This window comes from Dendrobium catenatum, unplaced genomic scaffold (genome assembly GCF_001605985.2).
Source record: "Dendrobium catenatum unplaced genomic scaffold, ASM160598v2 fragScaff_scaffold_853, whole genome shotgun sequence".
NCBI lineage: Eukaryota > Viridiplantae > Streptophyta > Magnoliopsida > Asparagales > Orchidaceae > Dendrobium > Dendrobium catenatum.
The window spans coordinates 2,968,076-2,978,874 of NW_021319315.1; the positions used below are offsets into that span (position 1 = coordinate 2,968,076).

A 10,799-nucleotide genomic window follows, 5' to 3' on the forward strand; every position below is an offset into this window, starting at 1 on the left:
GGCAGCACCCCTGCGAAACAAATTTTGATTGTAAGGATATTTTTTATAATTCAAATTAATAAATAAAATGATGAATTCTTTTTACTATTTATAAATAAAATGTATAAAAATATCATAACTCATTTTTCTATGCCGAGCTTTAGACCTCTAAAATTTATTATAAGATTAATATTTATACATGTTCTCATAAATTTTATTAATCTCAATATAGATTTAGAACTTCAAATCTTATGTTGGACGTAAAATAAGACCAAATTTTCCTAATTAATATTTTGTTTCTTATGTTAGAGTTAGGAACTTTACTTTTAGTACTCTCCGCTATCCTTTTCCAATGGAGAAGAATACTACAGTCTAAAAACAGAACTTTTATTACATCCAATGAACGTACGCTCTTCTACGTTCGGTTTTAGACCAAAACAGCGCAATACCGAGTTTTTTGAAAAAAACTCGGTACAACTCGGTACTCGGTACTCGGTATTGCGCTTTTTTTGCCTAGAACCGAACGTAGAGGAGCGTACGTTCACTGGATAAAATAAAAGTTCCTAAAAACAACATGCAGGACACGATGAAAAAAATTAAATGGCTTTAAATTTATTAGAGAACATTGACACAGTCATTATATTACTGATTAAATTTATTTTTTAACATAAAAGTTTAAGATTATAAGTGTTAATCATATATTATGCGAATACATTAATATATTTTTGTATGATAACAAAACTAAGCAGTCCAAAATTTCGTTAAGATACGGTGTCACGGAGGAGAAATTATTAGGTGCAGAGTGCAGACGGGGAGAACCGTCTGCACACTAGTATAAAATTCAGCTAGGTACCGTTCGGTACCGCTGGGTACCACTAGGTACCGCTTGGTACCCTGTGTCTGTGCAGACGGTGCTCTCCCCATTTGCACTCCGCACCTAATAATTATTCGTCAAGGAGTGGATGAATGGAGATTCACGTCCATCTGACTCAGCTGGCGGTGGACAAGTGGGTTTAGCTAGAAAGAAAGTAGAAGCATAGATCCTTAGGAAAATATTATTGTCTTATTACCGAAATATCTGATCTAAAAAAGCAGTTTTTTTTTTTTACATTTAGATAAATTAAAATAAATTCACATACACTGTATTAGTTGACCAAAATCTTTTAATTGTTACATTATGATAAAAGTTAGTGGCTCCTTTGGCTGATTTTATCATGATTGGAACCAGGGGCGGAACTAGCCCTAATTTTTAGGGGAGGTAAACTTATAAGACATATATGTCGGGAGTCTAAGGGGCAGTGCTCCCTGGCGGGATTCGACCTGTTGGGGGCAATTACCTAAAGACCATAGTATTTTCAAATTTTTAGGGGGGGGGGGGCATTTGCCTAAAAATTCTTGTAATAAAGACTAAAAAATAAATGAAAATGGGTAATTGCCAAAATCATATAAATAAATTTTTTAAAATTTTTGAGGGGGGGCAATTGCCCCCCTGACAGCCATGGGGTTCCGCCTCTGATTGGAACCATCTCATATTTTTTGTGTTTACTCTTCATTATAATTTTGGCGGTGGATTGTATGTGGTTTTCTTAATTCTTTAGAAAAATTATTACGTGCGGAATAGTTCGGATGCCATTAGGATTATAATCATGTGAAGACGTGAACTTTTTTTCCTCTCTTGTACACAATGTATAATCATTAGAGAAAAAATGCACGTGTCTTCATGTGATTGAAGTCGATCTGGATGAAAAATTGTTTATGAACTCCACGTACTTAATAATCTCTTGTTCTTCCATGGGTTTCTCAATATAATTATTGCTATTATTTAAATCTTATTGTCTGCATGAATCTCTATGTTTCTGTGTCACCTTTTTTCTGATTTTGATTTTTAAGTCTATTTTTTAAGTCCTTAGGTTAATCTCTCTCCTTTTTTAGCAGAGCAACTTCTAATTTGAGCTTAAGCTCTATAATTAATCAAATTTGAGCTTAATTTTATGAGTTTAAGTTGGCTCACATACCTACTTAGTTATTATTATGAAGGAGAGAATATCATTGTTATTCAAATAATTTTTATAAAAATATGATAGAAATAATAAAAAAAATAAATATGATTTTTAAGTATTCTTATTATAAATGTATGCTTTCAATTGATTTTTAAATCTTTTCACAACTTTATAATAAAATTATGGAATTTTAATTAGATTTTAAATACATTTATTATTAATTTTTTTTTTAACTAGTCGGCTCATGAACTAACAAGTTGAGTAGTGGCTACCTAAAATTTAATTTTTTTAGCTCATCAATCTCAGCTCAAGTGCTATTTATCTAGTCGAGCCCGAGCAAATTTATGAATTTTCTTAACTAGTTACACCCCTAACTCAACCTAATTATATTTTGATGCATATCTTGATAGTATAATTGAACAAGTACTTCTTTAATTTTGATCAAGCGTTCGTTATATCAAGCTCAATCTTCCGAGCCACACTCTAGCGATGTTTTTATTTTATTTTATTTTTACTTTTGTCATTAATTTTGTTTCTATCATGTCAAGTATATTTTGATCAATCTTTTTTTTTTATAATGCATATTTTGCCTTGTACAAAATGTTCAGAAAAAATTAGCTATGCTCCTATTAAAAACCCAAACCACGAGGGATTAGCTATGAATTCTTAGTCAAATAACCCACCCAACGTCCTTATATAATGCAAACTAACTTAGCTCAAGGAGGCTGTGAATTGTAAGCGAGAGCCCCACCTGGCCTTTTAATTTTATTATTAAGTGTATATGTAGTTGGTGTCTTTGTATAGTATTAATGACCAAGAGAGACATTGTGGACCGAAGCTACCATATTTGGGGCTTGACAGAAGAGAGATAGAGAGATAGAGAGATAGAAAGTAAAGGAAAAGAATCACAAAGCTGTCAATCTGTGTACTGTTTCTCTCTTCTTGACCATTTATTCTCTCTCCCCTCGTCTCCTTTTCTTCACATGGAAGAGGAGGAGATTGAAAATAGAGATCAGAAGGGAGAGTAATAGAGCAGAACAAGATCAGTAATTAATTCTTCTTCTTCTTCTTCTTCTTCTGAGAGAGAGAGAGAGAGAGAGAGATTGTGATGGGGAGTATTGGAGAGAATAGTCCTCACTATTACAGGTCGAGGTTTGGGGACACGACGTTGACGAAGGTGTTTGTCGGGGGCTTGGCCTGGGAGACACCAACAGAGGAGCTCCGGCAATACTTCGAGAAGTTCGGGGAGATCCTCGAGGCTGTCATCATCACAGAGAAGAACACGGGAAGATCCAAGGGCTATGGATTTGTACGCAGTTCTCTCTCTCTCTCTCTCTCTCTCTCTCTCTCTCTGAGAGCCTTCTGATCATCTAATTATTAGTAACTACTATTGATGTTGTCAGGCATTAAACACCCTGCAAAAATTTGAAAAAAAACAAGCTAAGGATTAAAAGAAATGTATCTGCATTTATGCTTGTTGTTCTCTGTTCTTGGTCGTCTTTATATTTCTAATTTTTTTTTCTTGGAATTATACGCCATTAATATGAGATTATGATTTGCTTGCAATATTGGTTCATTTTTTTCAAATTGGCTTATCCTTAATGGGCAGGTGACGTTTCGTGATCCAGAATCTGCAAGACGGTCGATAACGGATCCAAACCCGCTAATTGATGGCAGGCGGGCCAACTGCAACATTGCGGCGCTTGGCCGTCCTCGTCCTTCAACCCAGCGAGGTACTTTGTGTACCCTCAAAATCTAAAAACTTTGGAATATTAATGAAAAAAAAAAAGGATTAGAAAATTTGGTTCAAATGCTTTAAATTATATTCTTCTCAAAACAAATTAAATTAATTTTTTGATGATTATAATTTGACTTAATTAGGTTTAACAGATGGATGATTTAATTTGGAGAATATAGAAAGCATGTATTTTAATTATAATTTGATGCTATTGGGAGTAGCGGAGAAAAGGTCCTGGTGGGGCTCACCACCATTGCTGGTTAAGATAAGCATGGAGAGCCAGCCAGCTCACCGGATAAGTTCTCCCATGTCCTACGCCGAGCTGACTCAGCTCTTTTCGAAGATTTGGCCGATGGCTTCTTATAATAAGAGTGTACGTCAAAATGCTGTGTGCATAAATAATATAAATATAAATACAAATCTTTTAAAATTTTTATATATTTTTTGTGCTAAATAATTATTAAGCCTCTACTTGTTAATTGATCACTCGAGCATGCAATATACCTTCTCCAGAACGAAACCAAGGAGCAGGAAGATCCTACGTGGCCCCACCACAATCAATTGCACCACCGTACGCTAGAGTGCCAGTTCAAATGCCTCAGGTGGTCTACCCCACACCATATGGGTAAGTTCTAACAGAGGAAACAGAATAGTGAATGGGACCCCAAAGAATTAACCAATTAATTAACGCTCATTAGTTAGATAAGTTTGTTAAACTAACCATTGCCAGTGAGATGTAGGCCTCTTAGCTGTTTGAATTTGGGTCGGGTCAGCTGGCCCAGCTCAGATCCAAATGGTTGGAAGATTGTATAAAAATTAGTATATTATCAATCATCTAAATTGTAATTATAAAAAAATAGTTTTAATAATTATAACAGATAATTTGAATTATGTTAGTGGTTAATGGATAATTAATTTTCCATATGAAGTGTTTATAATTCTGTAACTATCTTTCATTAATATAATATTTACACAATTATTTCAAACAATTCCTATGGGCATTGGACAGTAGCACTTGGTCATGTTTATGATTATAAATTTGCAAAAATAACCGAAGGATCGATGTCTAAAAGAGTTAATTTTGGTTAATTCTTGCAGTTACATGACATATGCTTCAGAGTATGGCTATCAGCAGGTTAGTCTTCCTCTGAACTCTTATGACGCCATTCCCTTTTCCTGCTTTCAATGTAATTGCAAAAAAATATAAAAATAGTTTTGGCACTCAAAACAAATTTTATATATTCAGAAAATAATTGTGCATAAATAATGAGTTAATTATGTAAATAACTAATTAATTATTTTGATCTCCTCGTGATACTTTTTTAGTAATAATTAACTTGATTGCTGAACTGTTAAGGCTCATAAGTAATTTTTGTTTTGACACTGATGAAAACTTGTATATGCTATCAGATTTAATAAAAGTTCACATAATCAATTGCAAAGGTTATTTAGTTTGCAAACTAAGAGCCTGCTTAAGATAGTCTGCTTTGCTTTTCAAGTAACTATCACAATTTTGTTTTCTTATTATTTTTTAGTTTCTTTTTGATTGCTTTTCAAAAATCATTATAGTGAGTGAAAATTTATTTTTTACAATCAAATTAATTAAACTGTTTTCTGCATAACAACTTCATAATCAACTTCATAAAATATTATAGCCATCCCAAACAAATCCTAAAATAAGTTAAGTTCTATGTCACAATTGAACCAACAAGTTAAGCATATAATTGATTAGGTTTAATTTTAGGTTTCATTTTGTAATATTATAGAATTGCATATAAAATTAATAACTATTATTCTCATAGGAATGTATAAGCTGCTCTAAAATGAATAGTTCATGCTCATGAAATAAATGAAGAAGGGGCCCATCCGTAATAATTAATGTTACTGCCCATTCTTTGCAAAAAAAAAATTTGTCATAAAAAAAACATTTGAAAATTATTACAAAATGAGATCCTAACATTGGTACAAAATTACATGAATATCATTACACGATATTTTTTTCTAAATTATAAAAAAAAAAAACATATAAGATTGTATAGTAATTCAACATTAACTGGTGCGTTTTAAAAATATTATAGGGCGCGTACCATTCTGAATTGGCATCACAATACTATCATCAGATGATGTACGGCTCGACCATACGATCGAACGGTGGTGCTCCAACTTATCTGTATCATCAACACCCTCAGCTAAATTACATGATCCAATCATCAAGGGTCAGCTTTCCTTCATCCATGTTGCAAGCTCAAGCTCATCATCAGCCCTACGAGAAAGATCAAACGGCTAGAATGGAGACTGAGGGATCCTTCTTTCCATCTTCTCTGCCACCAGGGTTTCAACTTCAACCTCCACCAAATGCCAAGAAATCACTCGCCCTCTCTGGTATTTTAGTTTATTATATCAACTTATTTATCTCATCTTGATGTCTTAGTTGAGAGCTTTGACTATCAACTAAAATGTCTTTTATTCATAGCTTAGGTATGTGATGTGTGTGTGAATTTAGAACAATTATTACGTCCTCCGACCGGACGCAAAGGAACGTCCGGTCGGAGGTCAAATCCCGCCAAAAAACGAGTTGTACCGAGCAAATACCTAGCAATACCAAACTATAACAAGGAATACCATCATTTTGTTGACTGTAACGGCCACCTCACGACCGAAGCCACCGACTAAAAGCCCCAAAGGATACGACGTTTCAATCACCGCCTCTCTCACGGCATAAAAACACTTCTCTCGGACGGTTACGCAGGCACATTCACGCTCTCAGACAAATTATAACAAGGAATACCATCATTTGAAGACCCAATATCAAGTTATATCGAGCTAAACCGAGAAATAATGAGTTATACAAAAGTTGTACCGAGTTTTTCCTAAAAAACTCGGTACAACTCGGTATTTCTCGATACAGCTCGGTATAACTTGGTATTGGTCCTCAAAGAGTGGTATTCCTCGTTAATATCAAATAATACCTAGTTGCACCAAGAAAATACCGAGTTTTTTTGGCGGGATTTTGCCTCCAACCGGACGCTCCTCTACGTCCTTACACTGGAGTAATAAAAGTTCGTGAATTTATCTTAATTGACCTAAAATTCCAAAACTATATATTTTTAATTAGAATTTTTAGTGGCCTCTCTTCTATGCAATGCTATGTTTTTTTTTTTCGCATATTTGATGAGTAATAAATCGTCATAAAAATAAAATTTGTAAATATTTTTCAGACTACAGATAGACATCAATAGTCTCTGTGTGAATACGGGTGCCGTTCGGAGTCAAATTAGAATACGCTACATCACTTTTTTCTGTGTATTGTGGCTCTGTACCGAGTGACATGGCACGTTCTGATTTGCCTCCAGACGGTCCGGTGTCTGCACAGAATAATTTCTCTTACTATTTAAATAAACTTTTAAAAACTGCTTTAGAAAATATTAAAAAAGTTGTCCCAACCAGAATTTGAATTGAGAGAAATAAAGATGATTTCCATCACATATATCTGAAGAAAATTACATCTTTGAATTATTTTCCGCCTAACAAATTCTGTGATTTAAAGTTTCAGGCGCTGAAGCTCCTAATACATCCGTAACAACTGGCGGTAACAACGCAAGCCAAGATGTTTAAAGAAGCCAGATCTCTTTAATTTGATGGGAACTGAAGATCAAAGTCAATAGAAATATCAGAGATGCCTCATATATACCTCATTTTGCAGTATTATTTCCGTTGGATTTCTGTATACAAGATCATGTGAATAAAAGGAAATGAGAAATGCTGAAGGCGAAAAAAATTGGCAATTCAATCAGTGAACAATTGAAAGCTTCTACTAAAATTAATATATTTGTCATTCTTTTATGGATTGATCTGTTTATAATAAGTATACATCAATGATTTGTGCTCATCAGCTCGCCTACTTGCATGGGCATGATTGGAACTGGAATGAAAGAATTTTCTTCATTGGGTCCGCGCGTTATTTTAGCTTATGACAAAAAACGAGTGTTCATGTCATTTTTTTAGTAAAACTGTAAAAGAGTAATTATTTTAGTTGTTATACTTATATCTTATAATTCAAAACAAATATATTTTTTCTTTGATCATTTATTTTATATATATAATTATTTATGAAGCTTTTGGCCTAAATTTTTTTCTGGAATCCTTGCAAACATACACACAAAAGAACTAAGGGAATTTACATTCATACCACTTTAAATCATATTATTTATATATCTAATAATCAAAATTTTATTGTTTCATGCTTATCATTTATAGATCAAATATGAGTGCAATAACTGAAATATAAATTTTATAAGTTGATTTGAGTGGTGGGAATGAAATATATGAGTGTCATATTTAATATTAAAGTTGTTTATGATTTATAGACAAAATATAAAAATTTTGAGTATATATGAAAAAATCAGACAGAGAATCATCCGACTTTATCTCTGTAAATATTAAAAGCATTGTAAAAGTACATCGAAAAACAGTAAAAGCACGATCATGAAAAACATTGCTCTTTTAGTACCTTCACGGAAATAAAACCGAACGATTCTATGTATCCAAGCTCAGAACACAATAATCTCTTCAAAAATTGATGCAAAATAAATTCAAACCACTGATCCATTTCATTTCTTTCATGAATCATTTAACAAACTTAATTACACCCATTCCTTAGAAAACTCACCAACCTCTCCAATCCTTCAAACGACGACGCCCCGATTGCCACCGCTCTCCTCGCCCTCTCCTTCCACTCCTTCGCCCTAACCCTAATTTCCTTCCCCTTCTCCCCTTCCATCACCTCCCTCACAATCCCCTCAACCTTATCCCTTTTCAGATCCCCCTCAATCTCCGCTCCTATTCCCCATTCTCCACACAAATACCTACAGTTGGTCTGCTGCTCCGCAAAGAACGGCCAACAAATCATCCCCACACCACCACATATACTCTCCATCGTCGAATTCCACCCGCAATGCGTCAAAAACCCTCCCACCGCTCTGTGCCCGAGCACTTCCTCTTGCACACACCATCTCGCCACTTTCCCTCTCCCAGTTTCTTCCACTCCCTCCAAAACCTCATCAACGGCCGCCTTCTCCTCCCCGCGCACCAGATCCGGCCTCATTATCCACAAGAAGGGGATACCACTGTTTTTCAAACCCCACGCAAATTCCCTAAGCTGATCTCCCGTGACCACCGTTATGCTGCCGAAGTTGACGTACAGAACAGAACAAGCTTCCTGTTTGTCCAGCCATTGGAGACAGCTGAGGTCCTCTTTCCATAGATTGGAGCTGATGGAGCTGTTATTTGTTGTTTGTTGGGAGATGAAGAGAGGGAGGGGACCAATGGTGTAGAGATTTGGGAAAATGGAGTTGAGCGCTTGGATGACAGAGTCTTCCAGTTCATCGAAGGTGTTGAGGATGAGGCCGCGGGCGGTGCGGGCGTTCTGAGCTTCGTTTCCATCGAAATTTAGCATGATATCGTTAGGGTCGGTGGTGCGGATGAAGCTGGGGAAGTCTTTGAGGCGGATGCCTGGCATGCTGGGGATCCAGCTTATTGGTGTTTCGAGATAGCCGTTGGTTAGGTAGCTTTCATCTGCAAAAGAGAGACTTTGTAATTGATCCAAACCCTTAGCGAATTTTATCCGTTTGAACTTAACATTAAATGTGCGTTCTTATATATTACGATGGATAATAATCTAAGATAACTGTGCTTAAGGCTATGAATAGTACTAATTGAGTAAGAAGCTTACTGTTGAGTTTAGAAATGATTCACAAAAGATTAATGCTTGATGAGTAAATAGATCCTTAATGATGAAAAAGCTGGTGTTTGAAAAGGGTTTAATCCTCTATTGGTTTAGCGCTTCTGATTAATTAGCAAACTTGAAATAACAAAATTCTATAGAATATTTCAAACCAAATTACCCAGAAAACATTAACGAAGGCAGCAAGGTAGCAAAAATCAAGCACGCACCTTTAAGTGGAACATAGCCTCTTTTTATCAGCTCAGCAAAGTGAAGATACGCCATGAACCCACAAGCACTCGTCGTCCAGAACACGACGGAGGGGATCCCCATCTCCTCCGCCACTCTCTGTGCAAAAGTCATCACTCCATCAGCCACTACACAGCTCACCGGCGGCGATCCAGAGACGGAGTTTAGCCGCAGCAACAGCTCCCTGAAAGGGGCAACAGAGTGCTTTGCCTGCGATAGGCACAGCTGCGGGATGTCTTGTGTGACGTCGTCATCTTCCGACGATGGTAAACCGTCGGGAATTGCCTCAAAGCGGAAGCCGGCGACGCCGTCGAGTGAGGTGGGGCCGCGGGACCTCAGAAATCGGCGGTGGTTGTATTCGGAGTTGACGAAGGTGATGTGAAAGCCTCTATGGTGGAGGATCTTGGCGAGCTGTAGGAGTGGGGTTACATGGCCTTGGGCTGGCTCGGGGATTAGTACTGCATGAGGAATGGGGGAAGCCATGGCTGCTATCTCTCGTGTGCTTTTGGATGGATGGTCTTCGCTGTTCCGCCTTTGACTTCGCTGATCGCTGATCAGTTATCACCAGAAGAAAGGTTGTGAACACATTTTTAGTGCGCCTAACATTTGTGCGCGGTTATTCGCCCTTTACCATCAAAATTTCATTAAAAAATGAGAATAACATAATCTCCAGTCTCCACCAAGGAAAAGTGCTGTTCGCACGCTGATTATTACATGATGCTGGTTTGGAGTTATTTTAAACGATTTGTTCACATAGATGGCCCAATTAAGAGAGCAGCTGCATTAATAAATATGACTTATGTTAAGAAAAATTGAGACAAACATGAAAAGACTTAGTTATAAGATTAGATTCGATATTTTTATTAGTTTTAAATGATAATTTAATGTTTAATAAAACACAATGGAGAAAAAAAATCATATAGTCAACCCACGTGGTTGGATAAAGGCTTGATATTGTTGTTGTTGCATAGTATTAGTACATGAGACAGTCATGAATATATGAAGTTACTATTTAGGATGGAAAAAACTCAATTTTGCATGTGATAGGAGTTTTTTTTTTCACAAAATCTTTCAAAGTTTTAATTCGTAGGACACCTTATTTCTTACATTC

At 36.0% G+C, this 10,799-nt stretch overlaps 2 protein-coding genes across 2 annotated transcripts; one reads left to right on the plus strand and one right to left on the minus strand.

The window, feature by feature from the left end:
- The first annotated feature begins 2,848 nt into the window (after nucleotides 1-2,848).
- On the plus strand, nucleotides 2,849-7,560 carry LOC110110354 (RNA-binding protein 38). The gene is made up of 6 exons (XM_020841775.2): nucleotides 2,849-3,288; nucleotides 3,589-3,712; nucleotides 4,231-4,342; nucleotides 4,816-4,852; nucleotides 5,796-6,099; nucleotides 7,265-7,560. The coding sequence occupies exons 1-6, from the start codon at nucleotides 3,088-3,090 to the stop codon at nucleotides 7,330-7,332; spliced, it is 846 nt and encodes a 281-aa protein (XP_020697434.2). The 5' UTR covers nucleotides 2,849-3,087; the 3' UTR covers nucleotides 7,333-7,560.
- Nucleotides 7,561-8,122: 562 nt separating this feature from the next.
- LOC110110398 (7-deoxyloganetin glucosyltransferase) lies at nucleotides 8,123-10,253 on the minus strand. Its single transcript, XM_020841852.2, has 2 exons — nucleotides 9,670-10,253; nucleotides 8,123-9,291 (listed from the first exon to the last, which is right to left on the minus strand). Exons 1-2 carry the CDS (start codon nucleotides 10,169-10,171, stop codon nucleotides 8,357-8,359), a joined length of 1,437 nt encoding a protein of 478 aa, XP_020697511.1. The 5' UTR covers nucleotides 10,172-10,253; the 3' UTR covers nucleotides 8,123-8,356.
- Between the last annotated feature and the right edge of the window lie 546 nt (nucleotides 10,254-10,799).

What these genes read in the sequence shown, in the direction of transcription:
- LOC110110354 (XM_020841775.2), top strand. Translation starts at nt 3,088, where the DNA reads ATGGGGAGTATTGGAGAGAATAGTCCTCACTATTACAGGTCGAGGTTT. An exon ending in CAGAGTATGGCTATCAGCAG is followed by an intron (nt 4,853 to 5,795) that starts GTTAGTCTTCCT and finishes AAAATATTATAG; the next exon opens with GGCGCGTACCATTCTGAATT. An exon ending in GAAATCACTCGCCCTCTCTG is followed by an intron (nt 6,100 to 7,264) that starts GTATTTTAGTTT and finishes TGTGATTTAAAG; the next exon opens with TTTCAGGCGCTGAAGCTCCT.
- LOC110110398 (XM_020841852.2), bottom strand. Translation starts at nt 10,171, where the DNA reads ATGGCTTCCCCCATTCCTCATGCAGTACTAATCCCCGAGCCAGCCCAA. An exon ending in AGGCTATGTTCCACTTAAAG is followed by an intron (nt 9,292 to 9,669) that starts GTGCGTGCTTGA and finishes TCTCTTTTGCAG; the next exon opens with ATGAAAGCTACCTAACCAAC.